The sequence below is a fragment of the Diabrotica virgifera genome, chromosome 7 (assembly GCF_917563875.1).
Source record: "Diabrotica virgifera virgifera chromosome 7, PGI_DIABVI_V3a".
Lineage (NCBI taxonomy): Eukaryota > Metazoa > Arthropoda > Insecta > Coleoptera > Chrysomelidae > Diabrotica > Diabrotica virgifera.
Window position 1 is genome coordinate 247487558 of NC_065449.1, and position 16577 is coordinate 247504134.

At 33.6% G+C, this 16577-nt stretch overlaps 1 protein-coding gene across 1 annotated transcript in view; it reads right to left on the reverse strand.

The window, feature by feature from the left end:
- Window positions 1–318: 318 nt before the first annotated feature.
- LOC114326064 (pre-rRNA-processing protein TSR1 homolog) overlaps window positions 319–16577 on the reverse strand; it is a 33393-nt gene continuing 17134 nt past the window's right edge. The window contains exons 8-12 of the mRNA XM_028274259.2: window positions 15569–15692; window positions 14962–15222; window positions 12418–12598; window positions 11049–11183; window positions 319–553 (exon numbers count right to left, since the gene is read on the reverse strand). Coding sequence (XP_028130060.2) covers window positions 408–553; window positions 11049–11183; window positions 12418–12598; window positions 14962–15222; window positions 15569–15692 — 847 coding nt within the window. The 3' untranslated portion in view covers window positions 319–407. The remainder of the gene's footprint in view (window positions 554–11048; window positions 11184–12417; window positions 12599–14961; window positions 15223–15568; window positions 15693–16577) is intronic.

Consider the following 16577-nt stretch of genomic DNA (forward strand, 5'->3'; position numbering starts at 1 on the left):
GCCACTGGCTCCCGGTAGGCGCCAGATTTCATGGCTAAAAATATAAGAGACTGGACCGGACTTGATTCAACATCTTTGTTTAGAGCTGCATTGGATTGAGACATATTTGCCAGTGTAGTCGATCTACACTAAACGAGACAGCACCACAAGAAGATGTTCAGATTACAAGTATCTACTACCTAGATAAAGGTGTCAGACGTAACGTTACTCTAGACTCTAGATGTTTATTCGACTTACAATTAACCCAGAAAATTTTGTAGTATATAAATTAATTGGAGTAATATATCGAAAAGAAAATAAAATGAAATAAAAAGTCGATTTATCGAAAACGGTCTTATATTTCAATCTGTTTTTACATAACCTACATATGTAAATAAATAGAACTCTATACCGATCTCTTCATTTATTCAATTTTCCATAGTGTCACCAGCACAACTAACAATGAAGTCTTCGTAGGTCCATTTTGGAAATATTCTTTTATATAGATTCAGTAAGACGGTATCTTGAGAATTCAGATGGCCATCAAACACGCATTTCATGTGACCGTGTGTACCTAAACAAAGAAGATATGCTGAACAAAATAATCACTAATCATCGAACTAAAAAGTTCGTAGGCTAACATAGAAAAAAAAATTGAAGAAAAATATTCTGTGTAAAAGGTATATTTATTTTAAAACTCCAATAAAGGGCTACAATTACAAAACAGAACGTTTTCGCTCTAAAGAGAGCATCATCAAAATAATATCTTTATTTTAAAAAACAACGCATGTATGGTTGGTTGCCTATGTTTACTCAATACATTTATTTGAACCCCGCTGACAATTAGTTTTAAATAACTCTACCTTCACTCCTTATATTATTCATGTTAGCGTAATATGGAATACTTGTAATCCCAGCACACGATGTTTGTTGCTATTATTGAATTTTACTATAAATAATTTTTTAAAACTAGTAGTTTAGGGAGCGTTCAGGTATTACGTAACGCGATTTTTGAAGATTTTTGACCCCCTCCCCCCCCCCTATGTAACGCACTGTAATGGGCGTTTAACTATTACGTAACGCAATTTTTGAAGATTTTTGACCCACTCCCCCAACCTGCGTTACGTAATACTTGAACGGTCCCTTACCTAACCATATATCAATTCACAAAACTTCAAGTTGCACTGTCTGTCCCGTACTGTCATCAATCAGAAACGCTTTTACTCTTGTAATCAGTTGGCTTTCAACTTTCTCTTTGTGAAGACAGAGAAATCGACCCAATTACCCACGTGCTTCGTGGAATAGTCAAATAATGCCTTAAGGCTGTATGACACTATACATTTTCTTGTATCATTTCTAATATCGTTTCTGATATGTCAAAAAAATGCATAGTGTCATACACAGATACAAGAAACGATATCAGAAACGATACAAGAATTTGAGTCAGACACAGATTCTTGTACAAGAACTGCGCCAATTTCTGCGCAAAGAGCAAAAATGCAAAATCTGCTGGTAAAACATCTAAATTGTCATAATTACTTACTATTGGCTCCGTGCGTCTCCCCTCTACTTACAGTCACGTGACACGCTGTCAGATATTGTCAGGACGTTTTAACATTGAGTCTTATGGGATTATTTTGTTAAACTTGAATATTTTATTTTGTAGTGATAATACCCGAATACAATTGTTAGAATTCATTAGTTATTAATTTATACTGTAATCTATAGAGCAACAAAAATATTTTCTTTTTCGTTAATAAATATTTATTGATATAAACTGCGATAGTGAGGTTATGTATACAAAATCAAACTGATAATCAAGATTGGAAATAGAAGAATTTATATCAGATTAAGTGCGTTTTATTTTCTGTTTATATTAATACATAATATCACTAGCGTGACACGGCATTTTTTTAATGTCTCATTTAAACATACACAAAGCGTCCTGATAAAATTTCAAAAAACCGCCACCATGAGCAGGTCGGTCGATTTTGCTTTGACACTTTGTTAACGCTCAGAGCGAATACTTACTCATAATGGCGGCTGAAACGAAAATGGGATCATGTATTGATGACTTTATTTGTGTTTTTGTAGGTATTATTTATAAATCTTTTATTGATACTTAATATACCGTTTGGTATGGACTACTGTTCTACTAATTTAGCTCCTAGTAAAGTTCAAACTATAAATTTAGGTTTCATGGTGCATAATTTTTTAATAGACGAAAATACAATAGTTCCTAATTTAAATCAAACTGAAGATAATTCTAATGCAAATATTTTAGCACAAATATCAAAACAAAATAAAAACACAAATAATCAACCTCAAACAGTCAACGTAAAATTCTGGTTAACATTAAAATTAAAAGTTTGTAAATTTTATAAAATCCTTAAAATCAGCTGTAGCTGTAGATGCAGGGCCTAGATTTCGTGCACTGTAGATATCTACAGTCGCTTTCTGTCGATGGCAATTGTCATGAAAATATTTGAATTTTTAGTTTTAATTCAAATATTTTCTTGTTTTACTAAGTGTCACTTCAGCATCAATTAGAGTATAACCTAGCAAAACTAGAAAATAATTCAATTAAAGCTAAAAATTCAAATATTTTCATGACAACTGACATCGATAGAAGGCGACTGTAGATATCTAGAGTGCACGGAATCCAGGCCCAGTACTACCATAACGTGACACAGGGTGACAAACAAAATTTCGACCAATCACGTGCCGAATTTCATACAATTTTCGATACAAGAACTTGCATAGTGTCATACAGGGCACAAATGTACGTACAAGAAATGATATAAGAAAATGTATACAAGAAACGATATTAGAAATGATACAAGAAAATGCATAGTGTCATACAGCCTTTAGGGTATCTTTATATTTTTCACCCATCACCAGGATTTAGTATACAACATTTCAATGTAAGACTTTTAGTCGACATTTAAAGGGTTTTAACTCATGTATTTTTGGTGGTTTAGCATGTAGAGCTTGTGAGTATAACCTAATTTTTTATCTTGGTCAACTTTAAAATGTTTTACCTTTGTCTTCACTAATTATGGTTATACTTATTTTAGGCAAAGAACATTGATGATGCTCTCTTTAGAGCGAAAACGTTCTGTTTTTTAATGTAGTTCTTTATTGGGGTTTTTTAAATAAATATACCTTTAACACAGAAGATTTTTCTTCAATTTTTTGTAATTAATGGTATACAGCCAGCTACAGAAAATTTTTCCTTATGGATAGAAAAAAAGTTTTTGGTAAAATTTCATTTTATTATTCGGTATAGTTACCTTTAAGGGCGATACAACGATTATAGCGGTCACGGTCATACAACTTTTCAATACCATTTTTATAATACAATTTGTCTTTAGCCTCAGTTTCGGCGGTTACCTCTTCATCGGTGCTAAATTTCTTTGCAGCGAGCATTCTCATGAGATCAGCGAACAGGTGGTAGTCGCTACGAGCCATATCTGGTGAATATGGTGGCTGCGGAAGCAATTCGAAGCCCAATTCATGAAATTTTGCCATCGTTTTCATTGAATTGTGACAAGGTGTATTATCTTGAAGAAATAGCACTTTCTTGTTCTTCAAATGGAGCCGTTTATTCGCAACTTCGACCTTCAAACGCTCCAATAACGCAATGTAATAGTCGCTGTTAATGGTATTTTCCTTTTCAAGATAGTCAATGAATCTTATACCATGTGCATCCCAAAATACTGATGCTATAATCTCGCCAGCCGATTGTTGCTTCTTTCCACGCTTTGTAGTCGGTTCATCACGTGCAATCCACTTGGCTGACTGTCGATTTGACTCCGATGTGAAATGATGGAGCCATGTTTCATCCATTGTAACATATCGACGAAAAAATTCGGCTTTATTAGGATTGAACAGCTTCAATTACTTCTAGAATCATGAATTCGTTGTTGCTTTTGATCGATTGTGAGCTCTCGCGGCATCCACTTTGCACAGAGCTTTCGCATACCCAAATATTCATGCACAATATATCCAACACGTTCCTTTGATATTTTTACGACTCTCATCCTTCTCATCTCGTCTATCTCGAACAACTTTACTTTAAGGTCATACAAAATTATTTCGTTGACTTTTTTGATGTTTTCGTCGGTAACAACCTTTTTGGGGGGTCCACTACGTGCATCGTCCTCGATGCTATTTTCGTCTCGTTTAAACTTACCAAACCACTTCTTAACGGTTGATGTCCGAATATTGTTTATCAAGCCAAACCTTAGCTTCAACAGTTTGTTTTTCGCCAAAAAGCAATGCTGTATTAAGACGAAATTTTTTTATATCCACTTTTTTTAAACACAAGTTACTTCAATTAAAATATTCTACATATCTCATAAAGTAATAGTTCGACAGCTGTCTAATTTATACACGCATCTTTTGAAGAGCGTTTATGTACGATACCAGTGGTTTTAGAAATAGATGGCGTTAGCAGCTTTCTAGGTGCGAGATTGAATTTACCTGAGACAACGATGAGACGTATTCAGGTAGCTTTGGTTATCGGAATTTGGGGTCGGTCGGGTCGATCGGATTAAAACAAAAATTATTTAATTCTTTTGATGCGTTTAAATTTGAGTTCTCATTCAACGATAACAATGGCAATCTTTAAAATAATTATTGGAGTGTACCTATGTATTACTTTCTAAACTCGTTTTTAAATTAGCAAGAATAATTTTGTAGTTGTAATTTGTCTTCTAATTTGAATTCTTGAAACAAATCATTAAATATTCTAAAGTTTATTTAATAATTTTATATAATATATATAATAATATAATTTATTTAATAAAAAATTTATTTAACGAGAAAAATACTCACTCGGTGATTTTAGATATTGTACATTTCTTATTTGCCTCATAATCTCGATAAAAAAATAGGTAGTTATTTTCGTTAATTACAGTCTCTTCTGATAATTGTATATTTTGTTTGGAGATATTGCAAACGTATTTACTTAAATGAAATTGACTTAGTAACCCGCTCGGCCACTTTAAACTCTTCGAGAGAAAAATGGTAAGGACTCATGAATGGTTGCAATCGCGATTTCCAACAATTTCTTCCAAGTTTTTTCGTGCCGTTGATATTTTCCGAATTAGGGGGAAAATAGTGACTAAGTATAATTATTGAATTATTTATTATTAGCTTTACTTCTTAAAGGTGCCGTGTATTTCTGCGTAGGCGTCCACCGTGCATTGTATTGTCAGGTGAGATATTAGATAGTCACGATTACATTATTCTATTAAGAGTAATTTCATTAATATCAATTGGCGAATATTAACCAGCCATGACATCTTTTTCTAGACCTCCCTTACCCTCTATATTTCCTTCGAGTTCCAGTTGCCGACAAGTATATCGTTCTCCTCGCAATATGTCCCTAAGTATGTCCATGATATTTTAAGCATTCGGTGCAGGCACCTCATTTCAAAGACTTCAAGTTTGTTAGTGGAGCTGGCCTTTATTATCCATGCTTTCATTACATACAAGAGAACAAGCCAAACGTAATACTTTAGCGTATTGTACAGTAGAAAAAATGAAAGAATACCCATGAACGAACATAAAAAACACGCTGTATTTTCCTGTCACCGTGTCACACAAAAAATTGGCCAGCACAGGTACATGTAATAATTATTATTACATGTACTTGCGCTGGGCAATTTTCTTTGCGACATGATGACAGAAAAATACAGCGTGTTTTATATGTTCGTTCATGGGTATTCTTTCATTTTTCCGACTGTATCTCAGGTTGAAACCCAAATTTCAGTGAACAGTCATAAGAGTTTGGACGTCGACATCCCATTGTTTATGAGAGATATTTTTCATTAAATTGAGCGGAGTGAGTGTATATTGTCTTACCAAGATAGACGATTATCCAGTTTTATTCCCAAGAAGTTAATCAATTATGAATAATTTATTGTAAACTCTTTAGGAACTACTTATTAACTTTTGCTCTCAGAACGAATTTCGAATAAACAATACGTTCTTCAGACACAAAGATCAAGAAAAATATACATTCAAAAATACAAGAGCACACAGATCCGATATTGATTATATATTGACAAACAGAAACATCCATCATTCTCAAGTACTAGACATAAGATGTTTAAGTGCAGCTAATATAGAAAGTGATCACAACCTAGTACTTGGAAAAATCAGAATACATCTACAAAAAAACAGGAAAAAAGACCCTATTGAATGTGAGACAAGAATAAAGGTAAAACAGCTACAAGACTTGTCAACACGAGATTTATACCAGAGAAGACTGCAAAAAGTACTGAACGAAAACTACATAACACCAGATGAAGACATAGAAGAAATTTGGAGGAAGATTAGAGATAATATCAAAATGGCAGCAACGGACGCATTTGGAGAACGTAAGATAAGTAAACATATACGAAAGAAAAGGAGAACACCCCATGGATCTGTGAAGAAATAAAAATAAAATGCCAAGAAAAAAGAAAATCTAGCTAGAATACAAATTCAAAAGAACGAGACAAACATATGTGAAGAATATAAAAGAGTTTGAAATGAGTTAAACTCAATAGTAAGAAGGAAGAAAACAGAACATTGGTAAGCATTTTCAAAAGAGATGGAGCACGACTTATACGGGATGCAAAAGGAAATGTGGAAAATGATAAGAGGTCAAACAGCAGAGATGAAAGAATTGATAGTAGAAGTAAAACATATTGATACAAATACATGGACAACTTACCTAGAAAACCTGTATCAAACAGCTAATCATGAAGAACTGGAAAATCAGGATTAGAATCGAATGAGCAAACAGAAATTAAAGAGGAAGATAACGAACGCCTTAAAACAGATGAAAAATCGAAAAGCACCAGGGAAAGATGGAATAGCTAATGAACTTTTAAAATACGGAGGAGAGAGACTTCACAAAGAACTGAATATCCTGATAAGTAAAATAATAAATACAGGAAGAATTCCAGAAGAATGGAGTACCACTCAGATGATAGCGTTATTTAAGAAAAGTGATAGGGCAGACCCCAGTAATTATAGAGGGATAAATTTACGGAGCACTATACTGAAACTCCCAACAAAAATACTGATGAAGAAAATAATGGCGTGCATAAATATATCGGTTGAACAACAAGGATTTAGAAGGGGAAGATCATAACGATGCAGTTTTTGTGATAAGACAAATAGCGGAGAAATCATTAGAGTATAACAAGCGAGGGTTTTTCTATTTTATATACCTAGAGAAAGCGTTTGATAGAATACAATTAAAAGACGTGATACACCTACTATATGACAAAAATTTACCACTGGATATTATAAAACTGATAGAAAACCTTTATGTACGAAATAAAATAGAAATGAAGTCAATGGAATAATAACAGAACCCATATAGAAGCAAACACAGGAATCAAGCAAGGAGATTCACTAAGCCCTCTACTGTTTAACATAACGCTGGATGCAATGATAAAACAAGTGAAGAAAAAAGAGGGTAAAAAATGGGCGATAAAGAGATAAAAATACTCTGTTACGCTGATGACACCGTGTTAGTAGCAGAGTGCGAAGACGACCTACAAAGATTACTGCACGAATTCAACATTAACGCAAAAGAAATGAATATGAAAATATCAGCCCAAAAACAAAAAGCTTAGTAATATCCAAAGAACCAATAAGATGCCAATTGGACTTAGACAATAAAAGTAAATACCTGGGAATTAATATATCAGCCGACAATAATATCGAAGAAGAGGTTAAAGACTAATAATTAAAGCCAGTAGAACGGCCGGATGCCTAAACGACACAATTTGGAAAAACAAATACCTTAGAGTGGAAACAAAGGACCGAATATATAAGTCATTTGACTGAAGTTATTAGACCAGTTATGACTTACACTGCCGAAACAAGACCAGATGCAAGCAAAATACAAAGATGTCTGGATACCAACAAAATAAAGATTTTAAGAAGGATTGCTGGAAAAGGACTACGGGACAGGGTAAGAAGTGAGGAAATCAGATGCATATGTGGGGTAGACAATATAAATACCTGGGTAAAGAATAGAAAAGAAGAGTGGAATCAACACATAAGCAGGATGTCTGAATCAAAGATAATAAGAATAGCCAGGGACAAGTCACCGTTAGGCCGAAGAAGTATAGGATGCCCAAGGAAAAGATGGAATGACAATTTAGGGACAGAATGAAAGGCACCGTTGAAGAAAAACAGGCAGTACTGCCTATATAAAAGAAAAAGTAGAAGAAATTCTTTAGGTAGATTTTTGGTAGTATAATGTGCTTCTTTGGAGTTTTACTGAAGATTATTGTTTTCGTTTTAGTGGGAGAAAATTCTAGGCCAGTAGTGTTTGACCAATTCTCTAAATTCTAAATGACTAGTGGGTTAAGTGATTTAGCGATGTCATTGATTGCAATAAGGAAAAGTGCAACGAGTAGACCATTGAGGAATGTCGTTTAATTGGATTTGTGAGTCTAAAAGGACGTTATCTATTCGAATAAGTTTCGTCTATATAGGAAATTACTAATAAATTTTATGTTTCCTGGAATTGACCAACTTAATAGAATTCTTATATCTAATCCCCAAATGGCATGCGTTATACAATATAATAAAAGATAGCCATAAGCCAAATATACTTTATCGGGTCTAGGACGTTTCATCGCCGCCGTTTCGATGCCGCCAGTTCGATGCCGATGCCGGCCGATTCATTGCCAGTCAATTAATCGCTATCTGATATATTTCCGAATTTTTGACAGTTACAATTATTAGTTATTTTTAGTATTAATTAGGAATTCTAGGAAATGCGAGATATGACGGCGATTAAATGGACTGGCGATGAACCGGCGGCATCGAAACGGCCGGCGATGAACCGGCGGCATCGAAAAGTCCCATTCCGTACTTTATCACATCCAAATTACCCATGAATTACAGATTCAATATCCACTAGGTTGTCTAATGTAGATGTGGACTTTCTAAATCCACTTTGTATAAGGCTAGGTAGCTATAATATCAATAAGTCTAATACTATCTAGTATCTATCAAGTGGATAAACTGATTAATTGTAGCAAGTTTTATTCCATTGAGTTTTTTGACTAAGCTAATACTTTTCGAGTTATTTGAGAGTGAATATGTTCGTTTTTTAACAAAAAAATACACGTTTTTAGACGGTTTTACGCAAATAACACAATAAGTAAGTATTTTATCGAAAAAGGTATTCAATAAAAATATACTTTATAAAAAATTTAAAAAAAAATGTCTGTATAAAATCTTTATACTCAGTAGAAGCAGAGTTGTAGCTTAAAAAATAAGTTCTTATTCGTCAAATTCCAAATCGAATATTTCATCGTGAAATAACCAAAAAATAAAGCACATTTCTTTAAAAAAGCTTTGTTTTTGTTTTTAAAAAAGTTTCTAGCATTAAAGTAAGCAGGTTACGCTGAAAAAAAAGTTGGTTTTTTTTTGTAAAATATAGTTTTAAAAAAGCGTGAAAATCAACCTCTAAAAGGGAACTTGCATAACATTTTTATTTCGAAAGAGATGCTATAAATTTGCTAACTTATCGCAACTTTTTTAAAGTGTTTAAAAAGCTTTGTTTTTGTTTTTAAAAATGTTTCTAGCATAAAGTAAGCACGTTACGCTGAAAATAAAGTTGGTCCTTTTTTGTAAAAATAGTTTTAAAAAAGCGTGAAAATCACCCTCTAAAAGGGAACTTGCATAAAATTTTTATTTCGAAAGAGATGCTATAAATTTGCTATAAATCACAACAGAACACGATTTAAAAAGAAAAAAAGTAGTGTGTGTTTTTCGTTTGGCCCCTCAAGACGAATAAAATCAAATTATTGTTACCGCTTCACAAGTGACTTTACTTATGTATTGTTTATAATACACATGATCTGTAAGTTTCATCGTAAATTTAGTTTTACAGTATTTTTTTTATTTTGAAAAAAATGCCTTATTTTTAAATAACTTGTGATACGAAATATCCCAAAGTTTAAAGGTTTTGGTTTTCTGAATATTTTGTTTTTCTGTAATACAAAAATTGGTTAAGATATGGCTGTTCCGAATTTGCATATACTCGTGATTAGTGACTCATTGAAGCCCTTTTAACTACAGCCTTTCAAAAATAAGCACTATGAACCGATGAAACTTACAGATCCTCTATAATAAGTATACATACGTAAAGTAACTTATGAAGCGCTACTGATTAATTTCATTTGAGATGCTAATTAGGAGGTGATTTTTAGATATTTTTTACAAAAAAAAAGGATCAATTTTATTTTGTGCGCAACTTGTTTACTTCTGATACTAGAAACTCAAAAAAATAAAGCTTATTTTAAACTTTTTAAAAAAGTTATGATGAGTTTTCCCCGAAAAGTTCTTAATTTTTTGGTTATTTCATGTAGAAATATTCAATTTTGAATTTGACAAATAATAAGAACCTACTTTTCATTAGCTACAACTCTGATTTTACTGGGTCTACGACTTCATAATATGTCATATTTATATAAAACATTTTTTTCACTTTTTGATAAGCTGTATTTTTGCTATGAATGTTTTTTTGGTGAAATACTTCCTTTTTTAGTTATTTGCGAAAATCCGTCTAAAAACGTACTATTTTTTGAGAAATGAATATATTCACTCGCAAATAACTCGAAAAGTATTTACTTGTGAGGTCAAGAGTAGTGAAAAAAACTCTATAGTCAATTTATATTTTCAACATTTTTGCAGAAACAAAAACAAAAAAAAAAATAATACAGATTAATATGATAGTGACTACTGCGTTAAAATTTTGAATACGGGCCACGTGAAATAACCGCGTGTTCTTGGCTAGTTCCTTGAGTAGGGAGAATTTTACACTTCCCTCTAAGGCTAGTTCCAACAAATTTAAGCTAGGCGCGCCACTATACGGGCAGGTTTTAAAGACAACAAAATAATGCATAGGGTTTCGTATCTTTCCGTATTTATCAATCAACGCCAGTACTGCCATCTAAGTGGCTGTCTACGAACTTTTCATCCCACAGTTTAGTATAATTTTTACATTTAAGTTTGGTTAGGTCAGATTAAAATATACTTACCTAGTGGTTCTTTAATATGCCCACTTCTCCCCATTTTCGTTCTTAGTTTAATGGGTTTGAAATAAACGATATCTTCCCTATTAAAGAACATGAAACGAATAACAGCAGATTTCTTGTGGATTTTAAATGGATAACCTAAAACAAATATAAGGTTTACATTGAAACGTGACATATATTTTTACATACACACATACATACATGCATACATACATACATACCAACATACATACCAACGTACATACCAACCCAAGCATGGAGGCTCTTAATGACAATAGCTTTTTGCTCCACGCGTTGCAAAAAACCAACCAATTCTGAAGATAATCTTGTTTTTGAGAATTAAACCGAATGTATTTAATCATAATCGACCATCATGTCCACACCCAACCCCACATTGTCGAAAACACCACATACACGACGCTAAACAAAAGCCCGCGAAGATGATCTGACAGGCAAGAGATTATCTGATAGGCAATCTACCAAGAATAGAGAATAGACATCTCCCTTTCACTGGCATTTGCTCCGTATTCTGTCCGACCGTTCTTTACATAAATTAGAATTTGTCACCGCAGGGAATGAAAGGTCTTGGGGTACAACGACCTTCTGTCTATTCCCTGGATGTTCTGCAGATGCCTTCAACCATCTATGGTGAAGAATCGTCTGGGTTGATCCCATCTTCGATGGATTGTTATTATTCTTACATTGATAATTATTACATAACACTTTTTTAAAGAAAGAAAGGTCTAGGGAGAAATTCACACCGAGAGTGCAGTACGTCTAAGATAGGGCAACACATTTCTAATGGGGAATAAACGCACAGTGTTGTCGGTCTTCACCAGTTGTTGATTGCTCTCTCGAGAGCGTCGCACAGGAACTGTGGCAACACTGAATGCGCATTCCTCTTAACCGTACTGCACTCCCAATGTGAATTTCACAATAGACAAGAGTCTAGGTGTGTAGATGCGGAGCAAAGCTCCGGCAGAGAGCTCCCAGAGTGTAGTAGACTCTCTACTATAGGGGAAGCCGAGCAAGACTGAACTGAAAATGCCTCATATTCATATATGTTCGTGTGTGTCGATATAGATATTGTTAGATCAACTCTGTACACCAGTTCCAAAGAGTAACAATTCTGAATTTTAGTGATTTGGAGTTAAGTATTGAAAAGTGCTTCAATAACCAACATTTACGAATTGAAAAGGGTAACAACTGTATAATAAAGTTCTGTGAAGACGTCACACATATATTTTGTCATAAAACGGTAATTATGTTGATTCTAAAGTGTAACAATTCGAGTTGTTAACCAGTGTTCTCGTAACTATTGCTTTTTGACTAGTTACTTTTTAAAAATAGTGTCTCTAAAGTTTAATATTACCTGACAACACTATCCTCTTCACGACCAATCTGTCTGGATTGCAGGAGAGTAAACTACCGGTAGCCACAAGAACCAGCCTGTTATTTACTTCTTTATAACATAAAACGGGCGCAGGAGGGAACTGAATAGGTGCGTAGAATGTCGCTACTGCCGTCGCATCTGGTTGGAAGTATCTTTCAAACTAAAAATAGAAATATTAAATGTGTACAATTATTATCATGTCGAATTTCTCCCATTTCTCTTCCCTACCACCATCCCCGCCGCAGAAACCTCCCACTCTCATAAATCCTTCACTGAGTAAGAAAAATGAAATAGTAACCCCAGCCTTTTTAATAAACGGACAATCCCAATATTTTTACAAACATATTGAAAAGTCAGTAATACTGACTTAATTGCCAAGCGGTCATAGCACAGTTGCTATGCACCTTGTTCGTATTTCGTTCGTATTTTCATAGTTCGTTCGTATTTTACTTTATCACCGCCAATTGTCAAATACTATACCCTGTTTTTAAATTAGGAAGAGTAATTCACATTTACCGCGTCGTAATGCTTATTTGAACCGTGAACCTCAGGATTATATCGAATTTATATTATAAGCAACGAGTAAAAGTATGTGTTAACTATCAGCTGTCAGAGGAAATTGAAATCAGACGTGGAGTGAGACAGGGATGCGTGTTGTCGCCAATTCTTTTTAATGCCTACTCGGAAGAGATCTTGAAAAAAGCTCTTGAGGGTGAAAAAGCTGGAATAAAGGTAAATGGCGTTCCCATTCAACATTAGATATTATGCGGATGACACTGTCATCTTAGCTGAAAATATTGGGGATCTTCAGAGGCTGGTGACCAAAATAGCGAAGTTTGGACAAGAATACGGTCCAACAATGAACGTCAAGAAGACAAAGTTTATGAGATTATCGAAAATCTCTTCATAAACGGATCCAATATTGAAAGAGTCGACCAATATGCATACCTTGGAATAATAATCAACTCCATATGAGATTACTTACAGGAAATCAAAACCAGAATAGAAAAGGCTAGAGCAAATTTTGACAAAATGAGAAAAGTGCTCTGCACAAGAGATTTGAAGTTGGAGCTAAGAGTTAGGTTGGCTAGGTGCTACGTTTTCTCGACTTTTTTTTATAGAATGGAAGCTTGGACCTTGAATGCTGCATCAATGAAAAAACTAGAATCATTCGAGCTGTGGGTGTACAGAAGAATTCCGAAAATATCGTGGACAGAAAATGTCACAAACAAAGAGGTTCTGAGAAAGGTGAATAAAGAAATGGAAATCTTAAATAACATTAAAACAACAAAATTGGAATATCTGGAACATATTAAACGTGGAGAGAGATATAACTTGCTTCAATTGATTATGCAGGGAAAGATTCAAGGAAAAAGAAGCATAGGGAGACGCAGGATATCGTGGCTGCGTAACCTGAGAGAATGGTACGGATGTACATCAAATTAACTTTTCAGAGCAGCCGTCTCTAAAATCCGAACAGCTATGATGGTCGCCGACCTCCGTCGCGGAGATGGCGCTTAAAGAAGAAGAATGCTTAATTTGTAATTGGTCCAATCTCAGGCAAGCTTATTCCACTGCTATGAAATTTTGACACTATTGACATTTATGAAATTTTGAGACTGCTGGCATTTCATGGGTTAATTAAGTTATATCGGTGATTTTTTGTGTTTTCTGCGTTATTCCTTTAATTTTTAGATTTTTAGTCTGCTTTTATACAAAGAAAAAAAATAATGTGTGTGTACTTTGTACGCACGTAAGAAGTAATACTTCTATTATATGATTTCAACGAAATAAGTATACTTTCAACAGGTTATTTGTATTTAAAGATTAAACTAATTTTTACTTACTACTTTCCAAAAATTTTTACTAAAACAATACTAAAAATAAAAAAAAACTTAGATAACACACGGAATTGAACCAGGGACCTCTCGATCTCAGGTCGAACGCGCTACCACCAAGCCAAACTCCCTTTGCTTTGACAGCTTACAAGATTTCTCATACATACTGACAAATTCAATAGACCAAGTAGTGAGGTATAAAAATACTTTAAAATTTAAAGTAAATATACTTACTATTATTATAAAATATTTTATTCCTGAGGAAGACAAATCCAAAGACACAAAAATTATAATAAATAATACATTTACTAAAAACACTAATATATTCTTTTAATTACTTATTTGCGCTGATACATACATAATTTGAAAGATTAGCAACGAACTACATACTGTCTGTCTGCGCATGCGCCAGGCAAGTATAAAATTTCACCCTCGATCGTAAAGAAGTATAACTTCAAAAAAAAAAAACAATTATTTTTAGAACTTTTTAGCGACGTATTAGTATAATATAACATCGAAGGCCTACATGATCAACCAAAAAATATGTTTTTGGTGATTTTTCTAGTGACAGTATTGGGGGTGAATCTGTTTTTGAGATTAGTCCTCCTGGTTTAAAAACAGGGTATAGAAATGATCCTCTGTTATCTATATTATCCATGATTTCAAATAATCAATTCTAACATACCTTATGTTTTTGGCCGTTGGTATGACTGCTGAAAATCGGATTGACAACAAATCTTCTGTATCCGCACTGGAACACCAACCTTTCTTTAGATTTGATCGGCAAACTGTAGTTTTGGGTCCTTCTTAGCACAACATTGAGCACTGACATCTTATGTTCATGGGGAAACATACCTATCAGAGTCACAGGTGCGTTAGTTTTTTGGAAAGTCTCCCAAAGAAGCTGCGAAACTGCCTTAACGTGAACTGTAATATACCAACCAGGCTAAAAAAATTGCAAGGTAAATAATCTGTTTTAAATTATCTGGGCAATCATTCTTGACTTCTTGAATTCGCTGAACCAAACCCATCGAAAAAGATCTCAAAAAAGATCTGTATCTGTCTTTACCACTCTGTAAAAACATGTCCGTCTTTTATAATACAAGAAAAAATAGTTTCCTAGATCTTCTGACAAAACGGGTCTTTTCGCAACAATTAGCAACACTGCGCTCCATAAGAGCCCATGTTTTACAGTGAGGTAGAAAATTAATTTTCTCCAGATTCTAGGTAAATTTTTGGCTATTAAAGTCAATGTCCAAAATACCAAATTAACTGATTAATTTATTACTTACCAAAGCGCCATCTTTGTCATCTTGTTCGCTTAGGACTCTCTTTTTGGTTCTGTCAAAGTTTTGGAACTGAAATATCCTTGCATAGTCGCTTGGAAGATTTTCTTTAGGATCCCAAGGTGACGTTCTAAAAAAGAACAGGGTTAGTAAGTTTTCAATGCTAGAAAACCATTTGATGACATCAAGAATCTATGAGTTAGTATATCAGACTCCAAGATGCACTAATAGTTGTTTCATATCAAACATATGAGTTTGATATAATATGGAACGCCTCGATTTTTATAGGTTTTAGTGAGTAAGGGTCTTGTGACGTGGCCGATATTATGGCGGTATTTACATTGTTTATCAAAGCCATCAAATTAATAAAAAAAAATACATTGTTGTCAGATCTTCCGTTTTTCTGGAAATCCTAATGAACTTTTTATTTCAAATGGAACCCTCTATATTTTTTGCGTTTTGAAGTTCTTAAGAAGTACTGATTATTTTTCATGTAATGTTTCCAATGCATAAATGATTGATTTTTATAATTTATTTAATAAAAATGATTTATTTATTTATTTAGTATTTATGTATTAACATTTACAAAAGTTTTAACAAAGCTACAGCTTAACAATAAATGTTTAAAATATCAAACAGCTCAGAATAATAAACTATAACAAATGTTAATACAGCTACCAAGGATAGAATAGGGTTAACATGTAAAAGAGATCACTTATTATAAGACACATTTTAATTGTTTTTTAATGCCCGGTTGCACCAACAATTAATATAATATAATTATAATATATTACAATAAGAATACCATAATATAATAATAGATATAATAGATAATAAGGTAAGAATCTAAAATTATGGTGCAACGTAAGTGATACTCAAGGAGGCCCTATTTATAAGTAGAGCTTAGCTAAGCTGGAGCTTAAGATTTGTTGGTGCAACCAGGCATAAATAAACTAATTTTGGAGTCAAAAATATCCATTTGTCTTGGCAGGCTATTGGTCCTGCGGACCAATCG